Below are 20213 nucleotides of genomic sequence, written 5' to 3' on the forward strand. Positions count from 1 at the left end.
ATACCCTACAGCAGTGGTTCTTAACCTTCCTAATATTGTGACCCTTTAATATTGTTCCTCGTGTTGTGCTGACCCCAACCATAAAACTGCTTTTGTCGCTACTTTATAACTGTAATTTTGCTACTGTTATATTTTGTTCTATAAATATTTTTGGATAAAAGATTGCCAAAGGGGTTGTAACCCCCAGGTTGAGAACCACTGACCTATAGGTTTCCTCTTAACATCTCATAAGCTTGTACCATCCTGCCAGCCCCACATGCCTGTGTCCTTGCCCTTTGATACCAATCTATGGCAGGGCTCCTTTGGGGCCTTATCTTGCTGAAACCTAACTTGTCAGGCAGGAAACTCTTGGCATCCCCCTCCCTCAACTTCCTACCCACATGTAAAACAAGGAGTCAGCCACACTCAGGTGTCACCAGCTTTCCAGATCCTTGCTGCTCTCTCTCCTCCTAGCCCCCTGCTCTTTTGACATATTGCCTGGAAACAGTATCCAAGAATAGGACTTCCTTACATCCAGTCCCTCCTGATAAGCTTCTTCTCATACAGTTAAGCTGATTATGTTATGCTTCCTGGGATCCAATATCTCTAATGTCTCCTCAGATGCCCATCCCTTAAGTGTTCTGTGACCCCTCATGATGTACATAAGCTCAGTGGAAAGAAGGCTCTAGCTTGACTTCCAGTAAGGGAAGGCCACAAAAGTGTACATTGCTGAAGGAGCAGCCACAAATATGTATAAACGTGTGTGTGTGTGTGTGTGTGTGTGTGTGTGTGAGAGAGAGAGAGAGAGAGAGAGACAGAGACAGAGACAGAGACAGAGAGACAGAGAGACAGAGAGACAGAGAGACAGAGACAGAGAGACAGAGAGACAGAGAGACAGAGACAGAGACAGAGACAGAGACAGAGACAGAGACAGAGACAGAGACAGAGACAGAGAGCTATGCAAAAAGATTGATAGTGGGAGTGAGCTTGCCAGTTATTGCAAAGTGTTCCTAGAGTAGGCAGGTAGGAGGAAAGAGAGAGGAGAGCTGTGGTGTGAATGCATTCTTCCCTTAAGCCTGACCCAGAGAAGCTGTGGTCAGTTTGACCCAACAAATGAAGTGGGAGGATCTTTTCAATCTTCTCCAGCTGAAAGATGACGGCCAGATCTTGGAAGGCAACACGGCTCCTGTTGGCCATTCTGGTGGCCCTGGTGGCCTTCAGCTACCAAGTAAAGAGGAAAACATTTATACGGATTGAAGAAGTGAGTGCATTGGAGCCTTCTGCGAAGGACACATTGGAGTATATCACAGAGGAATACAACAAGAAAAGTGAAGACTTGTACAACTTCAGGATCCTTCGAATCCTGAAGATTATGAAGCAGGTGAGTGTGTGGCTTCCCGGTCTCTCCTCCCCAGAGGGACCCTGTGCTCTGGTAAAATTCCAGGGTTTTGTTTTGCTAAGATCTCACTGTGTAGACTAGGTTAGGCTCAACCTTGCAGCCCTTCCTGTGCCAACCTCCACAGTGCTACAATTTTAGGTATATGCTATCTCTACCATCCCCAACTGAAAGTGGGTGTCTTAAGAAATGTGTATTCACTAAAGTGGATGAATCTGTTCTTTCAATAATAACTAAAAAATTACCCACCCAGTACCAAGTGGCCTAACTATGTGTCTTTTAAAGCAGTGCTATTGCAGCTAGCTGTGATATGTCTATCTGGGATTGCTCTGCTGCCGTGGGCAATTTGAAAAGTTGCAACACAGGACACATGGCCTACAGAGATTAACCTGCTTACTATCCAGCCTTTCACAGAAAACTTGACACATTACTGTCTGGAACAATTAGCCTTTTCAATGCTGTCCAGGGGATGGCTGATTCCATGGAGAAAGATGGGTACTCTTGGTGATATCTCAAAGGGTGACTAAAAGAGGGCTGGAGTCAGACAGGAAAGAAGAGCAAGGATCCCACAACTGTGCAAGACTGGGCTCTTGCCAAGGAGCAAGGTGTAAAGCTGTCCTGCCCATATAGAAGCCAGAAAGGGGAGAAGCGGTTATTCACCATTTGCCTTCCCCTCACTATCCACAGGTGACAGGTCACCTGGAGTATCACATCACAGTGGAAATGCAGCGGACCACCTGCTTGAAGACAGAGATGAGCCTCTGTGATATCCAGAAAGGGGAACTTCACAAGGTGCTGGGCAAGCTCATTCACATAAAGCCAGTTTCCCCCCATGACTTTAGCATAAGAGAAGACAGACCTCCTTGGGATCTACTCAAGCTTGCTTGAAAGAAAATCTCATGAATGATATCTCTTTTGTTGATGTTAGAAGAATCACAAGGAAGAGAAAGGGTCCAAAGGGAGAAGTTGGGGGCCGAACTACAAGGGGACAGCTCAGGCCAAGGGAAGCAGTTAATTATTAAGTATATTTTATCTGGAAGTGGGAATGTTCATTTGAAAATAATTTGACTGCTGTAGAGGTAGACAAAAAAAACAAAAAAACAAAAAACAAAAAACAAAAAACAAATCTGTGTGGGTGGCCTGCTGAGAGGCCTTCAGCCCCAAAAGTACCTCAGTCCCCAGCAGACTTCATTTTGATCCAGCAGGAGGCTGGCTTAATACTGCCCCACACCATTGCCACATCTGTGGGCATAGTCAGAGTGGGTCCAACACACAGAGGAATCCTAACAACCCTGTAACTTTCTCTTAACTTTCCTCAAGTGAATTTGATAAAGGATGGCCATATGTCCCTCCTTGCCCAGCATCATCCTGGTCGATGTTGACATAATTTTTTTTTTTTTTTTTTTGGTTTTTCAAGACAGGGTTTCTCTGTGTAGCCCTGACTGTCCTGGAACTCACTCTATAGACCAGGTTGGCCTCGAACTCAGAAATCTTCCTGCCTCTGCCTCCCAAGTGATGTCATTTTTTAAAATGTAATCACTATTAGCCTCATCTTTTGCTCATAACATGTCCTTGTTTGGTTCGTAAACTCTTGGTCAATCTAGTAACAATGACCTGGAGATTCTCAACACACAAATGTGTCCTTTCCTGGGCTTCCTCTTCATATTAGAACATAAAATCATTAGTTTGGGTGAATGAAAGGAAGTATAGATAGAAGGAAAGAATGGGTGAGAGGATGGACGGATACATGTGGGCAGATTGTGAGTGGGTGGATGGACAGCTAAGTAGATGGAAGAAAGAGAGAGAAGGAGGGAAGGAGGGAGGGAGGGAGGGAGGGAGGGAGGGAGGGAGGGAGGGAGGGAGGGAAGCAAACTATGAAGGGGAAGGGACACAGGGAAAGAAGAAAGGAGATGAAGATCCAACAGAAACCCAAAGAGAGAGGACATGGTAAATACCATGTGAATGGCAATGGTGAGAAAATGGAATCAGTAATTCCCACAGTAAGTATGGGTTGGTGACCCTTAGTCCTAATCCACATCTGACCACAAACAGGACCTTCTTCAGAATAGTCTTAGCAACCCTTTTGTTATGTGAGTGGAATGACATAAATATCAGGACCGGAGGGACGATGAGGCATTGCTACTTACCCAGCCTCAGGTTTGATGTTCTCTTCCTTATAACCTTCCATTTTGGCCTCTTTATCTTAACTTAATGTTTGTTTCTTTTGTTTTTTAGAAAGAGTTTAACTATGGAGCCCATTTCTTACTATAAACCTCTCACCTCAGATTCTCAATTGCTGGGATTACAGGGTACTTCAAAGCCCAGCTCTTGTTCGTCTTTTAAAATATATGTATTGGTCTTTTTGTTTTGTTGTTTTAGAAAATCCAGTGCTACTTCTCAGTGTACACCATTCCCTGGGTTGAAGTATTCAAAATACTCAAGAAGAACTGTACCGATATCAGCTAAGTGTCCTGGAGCACATGCTGTGTCATCCTCCATGCTTCCGATCCCCCTGAAATCAATAGTAGCCCTCAATTTGCCTAATAAAAAGGTCAGCCTATTCTCTTCATGGTCATCAAGCTGTGATTCCAGTTCTCCCCTATAAATTCTTCAGTTATTATAAGAAAATGTGGAGGTCTATTGGGAGTTCCAATGGGATAATACAGATACTTTCTGAACTGCTGTTTACACCCACATGTTAGCAGAACTTCATTTTTGGCTTCCTAGTAAGTAGGAGACTTTAGGATTTTTTTTTTCAGATGGTTTGGTTTGGATTGGGTTGGTTTGGGTTGGGTTGGGTTGGGTTGGGTTGGGTTGGGTTGGGTTGGGTTGGGTTGGTTTGGGTTGGTTTGGGTTGGGTTGGGTTGGGTTGGTTTGGGTTGGTTTGGTTTGGGTTTGGTTTGGTTTGGGTTGTGTTGTGTTGGGTTGGGTTGGGTTGGTTTGGGTTGGGTTGGGTTGGGTTGGGTTGGCTTGGGTTGGTTTGGTTTGGGTTGGGTTGGGTTGGTTTGGGTTGGGTTGGGTTGGTTTGGTTTGGGTTGGTTTGGGTTGGTTTGGGTTGGGTTGGGTTGGGTTGGGTTGGGTTCGTTTGGGTTGGGTTGGGTTGGGTTCATTTGGATCAGGTCTCAGGTAGCCTCAGGCTAATCCTGAACTCACTATGAAGCTGAGAATGACTTTGAACTTCTCATCTTTCTTCCTCCACCTCCCAAGTGCAGGGATAACAGACACACACAGCTTTATGCGGTGGTGGGTTTCAAACATGGGACTTCATGCAGGCTATACAAGGATTCTATGAACTGAGCAACATTCCCAGGCTCAATAGTCTCAGTTTTAAGGCAAGATGGAAAAAATGGGAAGAAGGAAAATAAGGAGGTGGAGAGATGTTGACAGTAGGTAACTGAACAAAAGAGATGTTTGCAAGGGACTCCCATGACGGGATCCCTCAGAAACCTGACAAGGAGCCCTCCTCTCCTCTACTGAAGTATGAATGGAGAAGAAAAAACACAAAGAACTAAGAACGACAAGGATTTGCTCCTGCTCCATAGTTGAGAGATTCTCTCTTTCTGTAAGTGCCTAATCTTGTAGAGACTTGATGCCCCCAAAAAGAGGGATGTGGAGGGCAGCATGGGAGTTGATAGGTGGGTGAGGGGTGGGAGCACCCTCTCAGAGGGGGGATGGGGAACATTTGGAGGGTGGACCAGAAAGGGTAGCAACATTTGGAATGGAAACAAATAAAAACAATTAAAAAAGAATAAAATATTGTTAGAAAGTAAAAAAAGAAAAAAGAAAAAAACACTAAACCTGGATCTAGACTCCCACCACCTTATACTAACAGTCAGAACAAGTGTGTTTCTTATTACTGGCAACACAATACCACAAATGAGGTAAATTATATTTAACAATTAGTCTAATTATATATTAAAAATTTTAGCTCAAAGGGAGGAAAACACAGATTGTGTGATCCATTTCATTTTCAATCAGACCTGTTTAGGGTAGAGCATACTGTTGTCTTCATCTAAATTTGAAATACATATGAAAAGGAGACTGTTGGGTAAATATAAGACTGGGGAGAGAGATGCATAATGTCAATACAAAGTATAAACTAGAGAGTAGATGGTGAATATACAATTGTTCTTTGCAATATTCCTTAGACTTTAGATTAAGTTTGAAGATGTTCACCAGTATTTTGGATAAAACATGAATGTATACTTACTTACTTACTTAATTAATTAATTAATTGCAGTCAGACTTTAAATAACTTGTCAGACATGCTTGTATTGTTTAAAATATCTCAAACTGGGACTGGAGAAACGGCTCAGAAGTTAAGAGGGTTTCCCTCTTGCAGAGAACATGGGTTCTGTTCACAGGACCCATGTCAGACAACTCATGACCACCTGTAATTCCAGCTCCTGAGGGATCCAAGGCCTCTGACATCAATGGGCACCTGTACACGCACATGCACACGCACATTTGCACACACACACACACACACACACACACACACCACAAATAAACAATAAAAAAAATTAGCACATATTGAGTGAAATCTATAAGTAAAACTGTGGAATTAATCATGACATTGGTTGCAATTTATCCTTGGCTCATTATGCATTAGGAACTTACAAAATGCTAAACAATTGTTATAAAACCTAACATTCATGGGTACCATTTAAAATTTGTATTATGTTTCTTATAGAAAGTAGACGATCATTTGTAGGAGAAATCAAGAGGCGAAATTAATGTTCTTAGCCAGTGCATTCTAGAAAAGGGACATTTGGACTGAGATTGTTAAGGGTTTCTATGTCAGTTTCTTCACTTATTACAAGTGGCAAAAACTTCTTCTCTCACTAGAATTCCAGAATTTCTACTCTAACAAAGGTATTTTCCACTTATATAGGATTTAAGTGTAGTTTAAAAATACATGTTCATTAATTCTCTAGGAATTTTTTTTTTTTTTGAGACAGGGTTTCTCTGTCTGTCCTGGAACTCACTTTGTAGACCAAGCTGGCCTCGAACTTAGAAATCCGTCTGCCTCTGCCTCCCGAGTGCTGGGACTAAAGGCATGCGCCACCACGCCCAGCTCTGTAGAAATTTTAAACATGCATCCAATGTATTTTGGTCATATTCACCTCTCACTCCTCCTCCTAACTCCTCCCACGAACACCCAGCCCCTCCCAACATCATGTTCTCTTTATGAGTGTGGCCGTTGTTGTGACCACCACACTCTAGTGGATATGATCACACCTGTGTGTATATGACAACAGAAACACAACTGGATTCTGTGGGTTATAGAATAAACAGACTGGTAAATTATAAAGAGAACTTTATTTGGGCTCATGGTTCTGGTCTAAGGTTAAAGAGCACCATCTAGTGTAGTCTCCTTTTTGACAGAGTCCTGAGGCAGGAAGTGGCAGAAACCCATCTACATTGGCTTTTTTTTAACTGACCGGCTCTCACCATGATGCAGTAAGTCATTAGCCCATTAACTCATTTATCACACGAGTTCATTCACTGATGGGTACAGAGACCCAGTAACCTCCTAAAAGTCCAGGTAGGTCCTACCTCTTCTCATGTTGTAGATTTATGTCTCCACAGGAGTTTGGAAGCAATTTTCATGGTGGCACATTAACATTGGGACCACCACAACCTCAGTGTCCCCAGGTTCCTTCCACACAACTCCCTTTTTATTCTGCCCTAGATACCTCAACTCAGAGGAGCCAGGGAAATCATGGTTCTTAATGGTTTAGAGCCATCCTTAGCAAATCCTAACTGGATAAACACCTTAACTCTATCTGCTGCACCTGCTGTTTTCCCTTCTCCTCCTCCTCCTCCTCCTTCTCCTTCTTTCTTTTCTTCTTCTTCTTCTTCTTCTTCTTCTTCTTCTTCTTCTTCTTCTTCTTCTTCTTCTTCTTCTTCTTCTTCTTCTTCTTCTTCTTCTCTTCTCCTCCTCCTCCCCCTTCTTCTTCTTCTTCTTCTTCTTCTTCTTCTTCTTCTTCTTCTTCTTCTTCTTCTTCTTCTTCTCCTCCTCCTCCCCCTTCTTCTTCTTCTTCTTCTCTTCTCCTCCTCCTCCCCCTTCTTCTTCTTCTTCTTCTTCTTCTTCTTCTTCTTCTTCTTCTTCTTCTTCTTCTTCTTCTTCTTCTCTTCTCCTCCTCCTCCCCCTTCTTCTTCTTCTCTCTCTCTCTCTCTGTCTGTCTCTCTCTCTCTCTCTCCCTCCCTCCCTTGTGTGTGTGTGTGTGTGTGTTCATGCATATATTCTACAATGTACAATGTCAGCAGGTTCTACTAATGGTATTAAGCCCTGGACTTTCGCTGAAATGTATGTTAATTTTAAATAATCTTTACTTATATGTCTATATGTCCCTGTGTTCAGTATGCCTGCCAATGTCCATGGAGGCTAGAAGAGGGTGTTGGATGTCCTGGAGCAGGAGAGTGATAGTTGTGAGTTTGGAGTTGAGCTCTGGTCCTCTGGAAGAGCACACAAGCATTCACACTCACACTTTACATGCACACATGCACACAACACAACAAATAAAATTTAAAAAGATAGTGTCAATATGAAATCACATAAAGTAAAAAACAGAAACTGAACGTAAGTCCACCATGTAAACATAAGAACGGAGCATCTGAACACAGCTCAAAGCAATACCATAGTTTATTTCCTTAATATTTATTTAGTCATTAATTTTGAGACACTATATTGCTCTATAGCTCAGAGTGGCCTCTCTAACTCACAGTAACTCTCCAACTCACCCTCCTGCATGCTGAGTGTAAGCCTGAACCACCACGCCCGTGTCTGAAGTAAGCAACAATGGAAAGGCAGAGAAAGTTGGCAAAAGTGAAAACAAGTTCAAAAGTAGCTTGTGCTGTGTAAATGCAACCCCCATGGCCTCAGTCAATACCAGAGACACATGTGCATGTCCACCTTTGACATAGGTTCACACATGCTTATTGTTAAAAGGTATTATTAGACACTGAAACTAGATAGGTATGGTGGTACGTGCCGGTAATCCCAGGAGTCAGGAATACTGGGCCAGGAGGATCTCAAATTCAAAACCAACTTGAACTACCTAGCTAGACACTACCTAAAGAAAAAAAAAACATTAAAATATCCTGAAAACCACTCACAGGTCCATTATTAAAGAATGAACAGGAATGGTGTGTTTAGAGACTGAAGAGATGACTCGGTGGGTTCAGGGAGAAAGCGGAGGGCAATGTGGGTCTTCAGAGGCCCATTGGGTATTGGATTTGCATGCCAGGGTACATTGGGCTCTCTGTACAAATGTATCAACTTCCACTCTTTCCCTGTGTCCTTTTCTCCTCCAGGCATCTTGGTTCACATGAGGCTCTTGCTTAGGGATCTATATTCTTCTCTCCTAAGTTTCTCTAGTTGCCCTCTGATTGAGACAGGGCAGACTCAGGGAGTCACATGGTACACTCAATATGCTCTCAGCTCAAATTGAGAGCCCTCGGCTCTCATTCTGTGTCCTCTCTGCTGAGCTATGAGTCATGGGAAGTAGCTATAGGGAAGTGAGAATATAAACTCACTGAACCATGCCTGCAATCTGGAGTCCTAGAGGGTAACTGTCTGCACAATGATGGTAAACCTACCAAAGGGCCTCCGTGTGTCCACACTACAAACACAAATGAGGCCTGTGTCTGGCACCTCTCTCCTCCTAGAGTCTGGAATTTGACACAGGCCTATGAGACCAGCCCCAAACAACATGAGCGCTGAGTCTCCAACATTGGTCCCTGTCAGACAGTTTGTCACAAATGCCTTCATAGCTTGTTGCTGGGGATTAAGTGCACCCTGTGGCTGCAATCACAAGGACTCAGAGTTTCTATCTTCCCCTGGGACACTAACCTATATCTCTTTGTAGTGGTTTGAATGAAAATAGTCCCCTAGAGGCTCATAGGGAGTGGCACTATTAGGAGGGGTGGCTTGTTGGAGTAGGAGTGGCCTTGTTGGAGGGGGTGTGTCTCTGGGGGTGTGCTCTGAGGTTTCAAATCCTCAAGCTAGGCCTTGCTGCCTGAGGATCTGGATATAGAAATCTAAACTACTTCTCTAGCACCGTGTCTGCCTGCATGTCACCATGCTTCCCGATATGACAATTGTCCTGACACAGTCAAAAGAATGACGCATGGTGAACAAGGCCTTGGGGAGCTCTTGAGAGAAGCTCCAGGAGAAAAGACAGAGGGCCTCTTACATTTCGTTCCTTGAATTATTCTTGAATGTGATTCTATGCCTCCTGCAACAAACATTTGCATTCCATTTATAAGACATGCTTATCCCTGTTGAATGTTGGAACACAGCTATAGAACCCAATCAGGTGAAAGGGTATGGTGAGTTCTGTTCTCAGTGTGACCTGAATCTGGAAATGGCCTCTGTCTTAGTCAGGGTTTCTATTCCTGCACAAACATCATGACCAAGAAGCAAGTTGGGGAAGAAAGGGTTTATTCGGCTTACACTTCCATGCTGCTGTTCATCACCAAGGAAGTCAGGACTGGAACTCAAGCAGGCCAGGGAGCAGGAGCTGATGCAGAGGCCATGGGGGGATATTCTTTACTGGCTCACTTCCCCTGGCTTGCTCAGCCTGCTCTCTTATAGAACCCAAGACTACCAGCCCAGGGATGGTCCCACGCAGAAGGGGCCTTTCCCCCTTGATCACTAATTGAGAAAATGCCTTACAGTTGGATCTCATGGAGGCATTTCCTCAACTGAAGCTCCTTTTTCTGTGATAACTCCAGCTGTGTCAAGTTGACACAAAACTAGCCAGTACAGCCTCCTACATTGCTTTCATGCTTTCTCAGATATAATCTATAGTATATGCCAGGAATTATATTTAAATTGGTCTGTCCTGAGAAAGTTCTGGAAAAGGGCTGCCCTGCTAATATTTAGTATGTGCTTACTGGTGTTTATTTGCATGTTTTTCTGGTTTTTGCTGAACTCAGGCAACCTTCTTTGGATCATTGCTTTCTTTGTTACATCTATGTATAAAAGTACACTAAATCTAGAGTATAATTGACTACAACATTAGACAGTAGTCCACTCCATTCCTTAAGGTCTTCAAATCCCAGTTCCCATAGACAGATCTGCATAGGTCAATGAAAGTAGACAGACAAAAGTATAAACCTCTGAACTGTAAACCAGCCCTAATGAGATGTTTTCCTTTGTAAGAATTGCTGTGGTCATGGTGTCGCTTCACAGCAATAGAAACCATCACTAAGACACTCCTGCTGCTACTGCTGCTGCTGCTGCCGCCGCCGCCGCCTCTGCCGCCGCCTGTTATCCTTTTGCTGTTTTAAGTCATAGCCTTGGTACAATCATTCCAAATCTACACTGGTATTCAGGAGTGTTTGGTCATGGGACTTCAGACATGCTCATCATGACGTGGGTGAGTCACAGTGTTGTATGTACTGGCAGGATATAAAGCTCCCCATCCTGGACCCAGAGAATGCAGAAGCATGGTAGAAAGAACAATGAGACTCCCCAGAAGGATATCAGCCTCCTATTCAAGTACAGCAGTCCCTGGTGACCACTGCATTTCTGTGAGGTATTCGTGAACTGCAAGTGTGGAAGGCACAGGGGTTCATGTGTGGGAATGCTTGTAAAACTTTGTGTGGTGGGGGTTCATGTAAAGTATATGAGGGCAGGTATGTAGTGTGTGTGTATATATAAAGTACAATAAAGGGGCTGTTACTATGCGTGTTGTTGGGTGTCAATGTTGTGAGCTTGTATGTGCTTGTGTGTGTGTAGAAACACCCCAGGGAGGACCCCGGGTCTTCTTACAATTTTACACACCACAGGCATCTGGGTGTCAGCAGAGCTCTTTACATAGACACTCAGCTCTCCTGGCAGGAATTGTTCCAGAGCTGGTAGTAGTTCATCCAGGGTACAGAGTATATCAGTGATTTGCAAATCAGGCTCTGTGGAATAATAATAATAATAATAATAATAATAATAATAATAATAAAACTAATCAGCTTTAGGGAAAATAGCTTTCAAAGAGTGAGACAAAGGCTCCTGCTCCTCAGGCCCTGGGGCACCCAGGAAGGAACTGTCCCTCTGAGACCCAAGGCAGGTGACTCTGCAACCCTGAGCTCCAGGAAGGAGTACAGTTTCCTCCTCTCCCCCCACTCCTGTCCCTACACCCTGGGATAGGAAGAGGCCCTCATTATCTACCATCTGGCCAAAGAAGGACCAGCAACATAGAAAGGGACAATGTGGTACAATGAGAGACAGCAGAACTGAGAAGACTCAGAGGAGGTGATGGGACAGTCCTCGGTAACACAGAGAAAAGGAGCAAGACCATAATAAGAGTCCTAATGAGAAGCAAATAACACTTGCACCCTGGGGCTCTGTGGGGAGAAAGAGATGCACTAAGAAGTGTGAGCTTGTCCTAGGGCTGGGCATTTGGGATTCTCACAGCTTCAGAATATTCACTCCCCATCCTTGGCCTTCAGGCACACTCAGAGAACCCCCAGCACATACCTTTTTCAGCTTGCTGCTTTGCAGGGGGCAGGAGGCTTTCTTTGTCTCATTTTTCTTACATTTGGTCCTGCCAATCTTCACAGTAACCAAATACTCCACCCCTGTGGTCAACTGCAGAGAAGTAATTAGTCACACTTCTCATTTCCACTTTGAGTGTCTAGGGGCTGACCCTCTCCAGAAGGAACCACGTCATGACTGCTGTTTCCTGCAATCATACACCAAAACTCAACTCCTTCCTCCCCTCCCATTGAGTGATTCTGACAACTGGGTTCTCTGGTCAGCCACAACCTTGTGCCCTCAATTTTACTGTGGTAGCCACATATTGCCTCTATTTTGTCGTCCACTCATCCCTATGATAAGACAAGCTGGGTTGCCTGGTAACCACAGACCACCATAGTTCTCATATTGCAGTGAGGTACATGGCCCTATTTCTTCCCAGTCTGTGCAGTTATTCACTCCTTCCTGACTCTCCTTTCCAGTCAATCAGAAAGACGAGGACAATTTAGCAGCACATCTAAATAGGGATCAGAGAGATGGCTCAGCAGTTAAAAGCATGTGCTGCTCTTGCAGAGCACTAAGATTTGGTCCCCAGAACCTGCATGGCAGTTCACAACCATCTGTAACTCCAGCTCCTGGGAATCCAACGCCCTCCACTTATCTCTGCAAGATCTGTGTGGATGTGGTGCACTTCTATGCAAATACTTGAAAACAGAACATTGATAAACATGAAAATATAAGTCTTTAAAAACTTATAGTTTAGGGGTCAAATTGATTCTAGGCATTCACTCCCCATGTATTAGCTCTGAAACCTTGAGAAAATAACCTCACAGCCTCCATTTGCAAGGGACACATAACTATCCAAACTGTTTATGGAGTCTGTGAGCAAAACAGAAGCACTTCCACTAGCATCTAAAAATAAAAAATAAAACAAGCTATTGTGTAGATATTTCCTCCCAATCGAAACGTTCCCTCTGGAGAGTGGAGGCTGGCTGATAAGATTCAGGAATCAAATGAAGCAAGATCTTAAGGTCTCCTACCCAAGGTGATTAAGGAGAGGTTTGGGCTACGTGAACCACCTGTGCCACCTTCAGGGACTTCTGAGATGCCATTATGATCCTAAGTCCTTTCTGGAGTAGGTTTTTTTGGTGATACAGCTGCTATTGAGTCACCCAGGTTCCCTTTAAGTATCCCCCATAAACTCACTGGTAAACTAAGCTAGACTTTCTTGGAATTGTTGCTTTGGTCTGTTGTTGGTGCCCTATCTGTAGTAAGTAGACATTTGTTGGTCAGGTTTCCCCAGAAAAAGCCACACAGGGGTATCCTCAGGACTTTTAAGTTATTAAACGTTTATGCCAAAGTGTGTAGAGCAGCTATGACACCTAGAGAGCCAAGAACAGAAGAATGTCCTGTGCTGAAGACCTTGCTTTCTCTCCCATGAGCTTTCCACCTGATATGATACCCCCTTGTTCCCTACATCTGTTTCCTCCTGGAGCAGTGGACAGTGGGAGATAATGGTGTGCTAACCAGGTAAGGCAGAGAGAACACCAGCCAGGGCCAGCTCTCAGGGGTCCATCTGTCTTCTCTTACTCATGGTCAAACCTAAGGCTGTGAAGACTAAGAAGGGGAAGAGGAGGAAGAGGAGAAGGTGGTGGTGGAAGAGGGGCTGGGAAGTCTTTTGTGGAAAAGAAGGCCTACACATGGAGTAAAACACTAAGGAAATATGGTGGCTATTGACCCAGGTCTGGCACCTCAAAAGAAATGTGTAGATTCTAGAGATCTACATATAGTGGAGAGAAGCTCTTGGGAGCCTCCTGCTTCTTGTGCCCAAATGCCAGTGGTCCAACCTAATGAGATAGTAAGTCTGTCTAGGGGAGATGCAGGCAGAAAATTCACCTTGATCCTGGTTGTATGATCCTCATAGAAAAACCTAAGGCCAGGTCCCAGGGCAATTGCTCTTGGCTGCACTGCTAACACAATCTCAGTCCTAGCCTGGAATTCCCTAGAATGCATGTGCTCCTCTGCTGTCATCAAGGGGTCATTCTACTTATGCACGGGGATGTTGTAGAATTGTGCCAACCACTGTCACACTGCCTGGCCATCGGCAGGCTGTATGTAGAAGAAACCTAAAACATGCATGCACATGAAACTTCTTACTATTAGTCTCCATTGTTCACTTAGAATACAGCCGTATCAGTAAATATTTGACAAGTGCCACTAGGTGGCAGCATTATGCTAAATTGTTGCTGTTCTGACTCATTTTGCTACTGAAGAAGCAGCAGGAAAGATTCTAGATAATGCATAATCACGATCCCACAGCTGGGAACAGCTGAAAGGTGAAACCAGGCCCACCACTTGCCACGCTTGTCTACTACCCCCTCTTTGCAGGATTGAAACGTTCAAAGTCACATCTAGATATTGAGATGTCCGGAAACCTGTGTCCATGATCCTCCCTTTCCAAGTGACAGGCCCATATTGTCCGCTTATCACTTTAAATAACTTCAAGTTTGCATATAAACATTTAAAAAACTATTTTCGACTAGTTAACTGTTAATGGTAGAAGGTTGATTTCACAGGTTATATTGGTATCTCAATTATAGTTTAAGGAAACCTATCAAAGTGAAGACGAAACAGCGCCACCTTGTGGTTATAGTACATGATACCAAGGAATCCCCAGGAATGTCTGTGTTGGGATTAAGGAACTTTGGCTATCAAATTTACATTGCCCACCCGGCCCCATGCCTTCCCCTTCTTGCTGTTAACTCCTGTACCATCTGCTTTCCATTCTCTCTGACTAGTAATCTTTTCTCATAGTGAACGATTTCTTCTCAAACCTGCATAGCTAGGAAGCACAATTGTTTCTGACTGGTTTACACAGTTTACTATCTGACCTTGAGGAAACATTGGCTCAATAGTTTTCAAGCAAATGTTTTCCTCTACCGCCTTTCAACTGATAAGATTCACAAGAATGTTGTGTGTAAAACAAAAGAGAAGGCATAATGACACGCACATGTGATCCTAGCGCTCACATGGCAGGAGGGAGGGACTCTGCCTAAAAACAGGTAGAACTAATCTGGCTGCATTCCCTGACCCCATTGCTCTCACCAAAGACTTGTTGCTCTAAATGTCTCAAACACAAAATTCAATCCTGATTTACAGTCCTGGACACTGAAGAAATAAAAATACTGTTGGAAGTAAGGAATCTACAGAGCCTGCTTATGGTTTTTCCAGATATCATTAAAAAAAAAAAAAAAAAAAAAAAAAAAAGACATCCCCATGCTGCCCTCTGGTAGGCAGAACAAAATGCAATTTCTCCCATAGAACAATGCAGAGTAGCTACAGGTCAGCTTTTGGCCAAGGAAAAGGGAGTAAGGATTCGTTTCCAGCCTGAGGCCAGACTAGGTCCCGACCTGGCTGTGATGACCAATGATCTGCTTAACTCACAGATACCGTGTGCACCCATTGCATCCCGACCTGGCTGTGATGACCAGTGAGCTGCTTACTCACAGATATCGTGTGCACCCATTGCATCCCGACCTGGCTGTGATGACCAGTGAGCTGCTTAACTCACAGATACCGTGTGCACCCATTGCCCACGAAGCTACCTGAGGAGTCTCCAGGACTTGGTTCTAGAAAATCCCCATATGCCTCAAGAAACAGGAGGGGGCTTGTGTTGATGTCCCGGCAACAAAGCACAAACCTGCATCTGACCTTGGATTAGCTTCTGAACTTGATACAAGTAGGTGTCGTTGCTTGCGTTGTTGTAAGAGTGGATGAAGAAATGGAGTGTCGAGTTGATGTTTTTCTTGCTCGTGGCCTTCTCCTTGAAACCCCCCCACCTCTGGATGTGATTCACCTTAGCCATGACGACCACAGTCACCAGCAACAGAAGCAAGGGGATCCTCAAGCCTCTGGCCTTCATCTCCATGGCTTTGGAAGGCACTTAGCTGCAGTGCTGCCAGCTTTCGAGTGCAGCAACAGTTCTCTCCGCCTTCCACGGCAGTCTTGCCGGCATTGGCTTCCTGGGAGACAGCTGCACGGACCCTAAAGCAGAGATCAAGACACTGAGTTCACTCTTCCAAAGTGCTAAGGGCCAAGAGCAGTGCTCCTGCCGCTAGCAATGGCCATTCTGTTCTTTAGCAATCCAGGTTAAGAGGTTGTCTCTGCACACATGTCAAGCCATGAGAGCATCTCTAGCCTTGCCTGTACATGTAGTGTGATCCCAAAAACAGACTTCAGAGCCACACAATAAAGACTTGCTATAGCAGAGGGCACTGTGTATGGAAATAGATGAAAGTTTATGGACTAAGTCGTATTTGAACTGAGACAAAGGAATCGACCACATGGAACCTGGCATAGTATATTCCACCCACCTTACCAAGTCACCAGCATCCCCTGTGCTTCCTCAGTCAGTTCCCCTTACTCACCTGCCTCCTACCTGCCACAGATTTCTCTCTGCTGTTTCCCACTGTGCTGGCAGGTTCCTAGGCTATCCCTTGTAATCCTGTTATGACCCAGCAGAGCTTTGTGAGGTAACCCCAAGCTCCCCATGTGAAATCAGCCAGGAGTCTTACTCAGAAATTATCGCTGCAGGGTGTAACCTATATGTTAAGAACTCATTACAGTACCCTATTTTTTTTTTGCCCCCAGCAAAAGAATAACAGTAAGAGAATCAACAAAGTCTTGGACTAGAGAGATGGCTCAGTGTCAGCATAAGGATCCTAACTTAGATCCTCAGTACTCACAGAAAAGTCAGATTGGGCTGTGAACAGTAATAGCCATAGTGCTGGAAAGCAAATATGGGTGGGTACCAGGGCCTCACCTGTCAATCAATGTGGCCAAAATGCTAAGTCTAGGTTCATTGAGAGACTTAGCCTCAAAAATAAGATAGAGAGTAATGCTGTAAGACATTCCAAAAGCAACTTCTGGCCTTCATACACATCTACCTGCACCAACACACACACACACACACACACACACACACACACACACACACACACCACAATCTGAATGTACTGTAGCAACTGTATTGTGAAATGCTAACTTCTTAGTTTTATAGTTGTGATTATGTCAATGTTTCATGAGGTTACAGGCCTAGGAGAGGTTCTATGGGCTTCTTGTTTGGGATCTTTTCAGACTATTTGTAAGTCTCATATTATTTCAAAATTAAAGTTTAAATGTTAAAAACTAAAGCTAGTCATTGAGAAGCAGAGTGATATGGCAGGCAACACACATGTCTCATGTTTCAGCTGTACTCTGGAGATTCTGAGCTATTTAATCTCCCTGAGCCTAGATTTTTCATCTCCCCTTTTGAAGCAGAGTCCCATTATATAGTTCTGGCAGGCCTGGAACTCACAGAGATCTGCCTCCTGAGTACTGGGATTAAAGGTGTGTGCCACCACACCTAACATTTGTCCTTGTGTCCAGCACTGGAGATTTCTCAAAACCATCTGTGTGATTCTTCCTGACTCTGATTCATATGCTGGATCCATTGTCTGATGAGCTCCTAGTCCTAGTCTAAGCTTCACTGTGTCCCTCCAGTGTGACAGTGTATAGTACTATTGGGATACCACAGCATCCTTATTGTGCTCCATAGAGTCCTAGAATCTGTTGAGCTCCAGACATGGAAGCTTTAGAACACTCTAGGTTGGATCAGCCGAACTCACTACAAAGTAGATGTCTCACCTATACCTGAATTCCTACCTTTCTCCTCTGTATTATAAATGACTTGTTAAGTAAACTCTGCTACTTGGGTGGAGGAAGAACTCTGCTTATTGACAATTCAACACACTATTAAGCTAAATATAGCCAACAAAATTGGATTGTTATGTGACAGCAGAAGAACAGAGGTGTACGAAGCATGCTGTTTAACTTAACTTGGGGCTCAGTTCTTTCTTTCTTTCTGCTATATATTTTTAATATCTATTTTATATTTATGAATGTTTGGCCTGAATGTACATGTGTGTTCCCCTTGTGTGCTTGATGTCTGACAAAGTCAGAAGGGAGCGTCAGAGTCCCATCAGCTGGAGTTACAGATGGTTGTGGACCACCAATGTGGGTGCTGGGAATCAGGTACGGGGTTTCTCTGCAAGAGCAACAGTACTCTTGCCATGTCTCCAGCCCTGGGGCTGAGCTTTTCAAACAGCCCTCTGCTGAGCCTGAGTGTAAGTCATAACTGCACAATAAAACTGCTTCCTGCCTCATGTCAGTGTGGGCATCTTGTTTCCTGAATTAGTTCCCCCCAAACAATACCAGAAAGATTGATGGTTTGGAGGAGAAAATAAATATTTATTTAAGCTATGGGATAAAGGAGAAATAACTGGCCTATTTGTATCAGTGGGATATAGAATAAATGGGCAGTTTTTTTAATGTCTAAGAACTAAGTGGGATCCATTGTCTGGTGAGCCTTAAGCCTTAGTCCAAGCTCTTTGTGGAATAAAGACAAAATAGAGACTCTAATTACAATCATAAATATGAGAAATATAGTGAGCATCAGGAACCTGCCTTTGAATTAAAGGAAAAATAAGAAGCCAGAGATATAATACCATAAGGAATGAAGATAAAAAGGGGGGAAGTAAGGGGCTTGATAATACACTTGAAACAAAGGCCAAGAAGGTGCTTGCTTATCTTCACAGAATTGGAAAACTGGATTCCTCATTTTAACTCTGAAATAGGAGGAGTATGATGGTTGGTTCCATTTGGGAATAAAAAGAAACACACAAATTGGTCTAAGCAGCTGTGGAGATTGTTAAAGATGATTGGCTGTTTACAAAGGAAAGGGAAAAATAAGGTTCTCCTCATGTCATGAAAATGGAAGTAAAATGCTTCATAATTTTATAGGCTATAGGGAAGGCAGGGGATTGAGAATTTCATAGACTAAGGAGAACTTAGAGGAGTCTTCTTGCCCATAGCAAAGAGAAAAAAGTAGACTTTAGCTGGGTCCATGTAAGGAGGCAATTACAGAGACCTTGGTCTTGTCCAAAAGACAAGTGATGAATGATTCTGAAAGTGGGCACAAGTATTAAAATTTCAAATTGTTCACTGTAAACACGTGGGATTATTTGTCAACTGCACTTCATAATGCGGTTTGGATGCATGGATGGGGGTGTATAAATAAATGGATGCATGATGGGTAAATGGATAGGTGGAAAGACTCAGGTATGAATAGGTAGGTAAATAGCAAGGTGGATAGATAAAAGCCATGGGACACTACCCAGAGTACTTCCTATGAAATAAGCAGTCAGTCCAATGACTTTTCTGACACCACTATGATCCTTTTCATGACCTGTGCCTATGACACTGAGGGAAAATGGACAGCCCTTGGCCAAAGCCACAAGGAAAAGACGGAAACACTGAGCCTTACACCATAGCCCTTCTTACCTACTGGTACCCAAGACATCTTACCATTTGCTGCTACACCTGGTAAGACAGACAGTTTCTGTGGTGATTCATTCTCTCTCTCTCTCTCTCTCTCTCTCTCTCTCTCTCTCTCTCTCTCTCTCTCTCTCTCTCTCTCTCTCTCTCTCTCTCTCTCTCTCTCTCTCTCTCTCTCTCTCTCTCTCTCTCTCTCTCTCTCTCTCTCGTCTTTTCTTCATGCTCAGCAAATCTGGACTCCTATTTGACAAACTAAATTTGGTAACCTGTCCCTTGATGGATCAATCATGTCCCGTTGTAGATGGGATTCATCTGAGATCTCTGAGATCTGCCTATGACTGGGTGATGTTTGGGTCTCTGGAAGTCCTTGCATGAGCTGCACGACTTCCTGGTTTTTCCTATTGGCATCTAGGCATGAGATTAGTCAATCCAGCTCCCAGAAGAAAACAAGCAGGAAATAGACATAGAAGTAACATGCTTTATCACCACAGGCAGTATGCGTTCCTGTGTGGGCTGAGCAGTCTGCATACCAGAGTGTTTCCTGGCTGTAACTTAGTCATCCTTTCTCCTATTCTGTCCTTGTCAATGCTGTTCTTCTCTCACTGTACCCAACTCTCATAGAGAGATTACTCAGGTTTAGGCCTTGCCTGAGATTTCTTGGGCTTGCACTATACCACCCATCAGTCTGATCCAAAGGCTTTGCTCATGGTATTCCTCTCACTGGTAACCTGAAGTGGAATGTCCTTGCCTCAGGTCACTAGCAAATACCAAAGATGCTGCCAAGGATGCTGGACATGGTCCTGGCTAGGCAACAGAATAGACTATATCCTGATCAGGCAGCCCTTCCTCGATATTCAGGCTTGTTAATCTTGGTGTCCGTTGTGTGTGGGGACCCTGGAATGTGCAGGGAACTCCTGAAAAATGGCATACAAGGAAGGAAAAAATTAGTCATTTCATTGCTGCTTGGCCAGTTGATTCACC

At 43.9% G+C, this 20213-nt stretch overlaps 2 protein-coding genes across 2 annotated transcripts; one reads left to right on the forward strand and one right to left on the reverse strand.

Annotated features, from left to right (window-relative positions):
* Nucleotides 1-1132: 1132 nt before the first annotated feature.
* Cst11 (cystatin 11) lies at nt 1133-3841 on the forward strand. The gene is made up of 3 exons (XM_021157012.2): nt 1133-1360; nt 2063-2167; nt 3755-3841. The coding sequence occupies exons 1-3, from the start codon at nt 1133-1135 to the stop codon at nt 3839-3841; spliced, it is 420 nt and encodes a 139-aa protein (XP_021012671.1).
* A 7148-nt stretch (nt 3842-10989) lies between these two features.
* On the reverse strand, nt 10990-16345 carry Cstl1 (cystatin like 1). Its single transcript, XM_021156526.2, has 4 exons — nt 16286-16345; nt 15559-15902; nt 11862-11972; nt 10990-11296 (listed from the first exon to the last, which is right to left on the reverse strand). Exons 2-4 carry the CDS (start codon nt 15784-15786, stop codon nt 11213-11215), a joined length of 423 nt encoding a protein of 140 aa, XP_021012185.1. The 5' UTR covers nt 15787-15902; nt 16286-16345; the 3' UTR covers nt 10990-11212.
* Nucleotides 16346-20213: the final 3868 nt, after the last annotated feature.

Source organism: Mus caroli, unplaced genomic scaffold (genome assembly GCF_978045245.1).
Source record: "Mus caroli unplaced genomic scaffold, Mus_caroli_1 scaffold_2, whole genome shotgun sequence".
In the NCBI taxonomy this organism is placed as follows: Eukaryota; Metazoa; Chordata; class Mammalia; order Rodentia; family Muridae; genus Mus; species Mus caroli.

Bases quoted from the DNA above. Each gene is read 5' to 3' on its own strand.
- Cst11 (XM_021157012.2), top strand. From the start codon at position 1,133: ATGACGGCCAGATCTTGGAAGGCAACACGGCTCCTGTTGGCCATTCTG. The intron at 1,361-2,062 runs GTGAGTGTGTGG...CACTATCCACAG, and splicing joins TCCTGAAGATTATGAAGCAG to GTGACAGGTCACCTGGAGTA. The intron at 2,168-3,754 runs GTGCTGGGCAAG...TTGTTGTTTTAG, and splicing joins AGAAAGGGGAACTTCACAAG to AAAATCCAGTGCTACTTCTC.
- Cstl1 (XM_021156526.2), bottom strand. From the start codon at position 15,786: ATGGAGATGAAGGCCAGAGGCTTGAGGATCCCCTTGCTTCTGTTGCTG. The intron at 11,973-15,558 runs GTTTGTGCTTTG...ACTTCTCTGCAG, and splicing joins TAATCCAAGGTCAGATGCAG to TTGACCACAGGGGTGGAGTA. The intron at 11,297-11,861 runs GTATGTGCTGGG...ATTATTCCACAG, and splicing joins AAAGCAGCAAGCTGAAAAAG to AGCCTGATTTGCAAATCACT.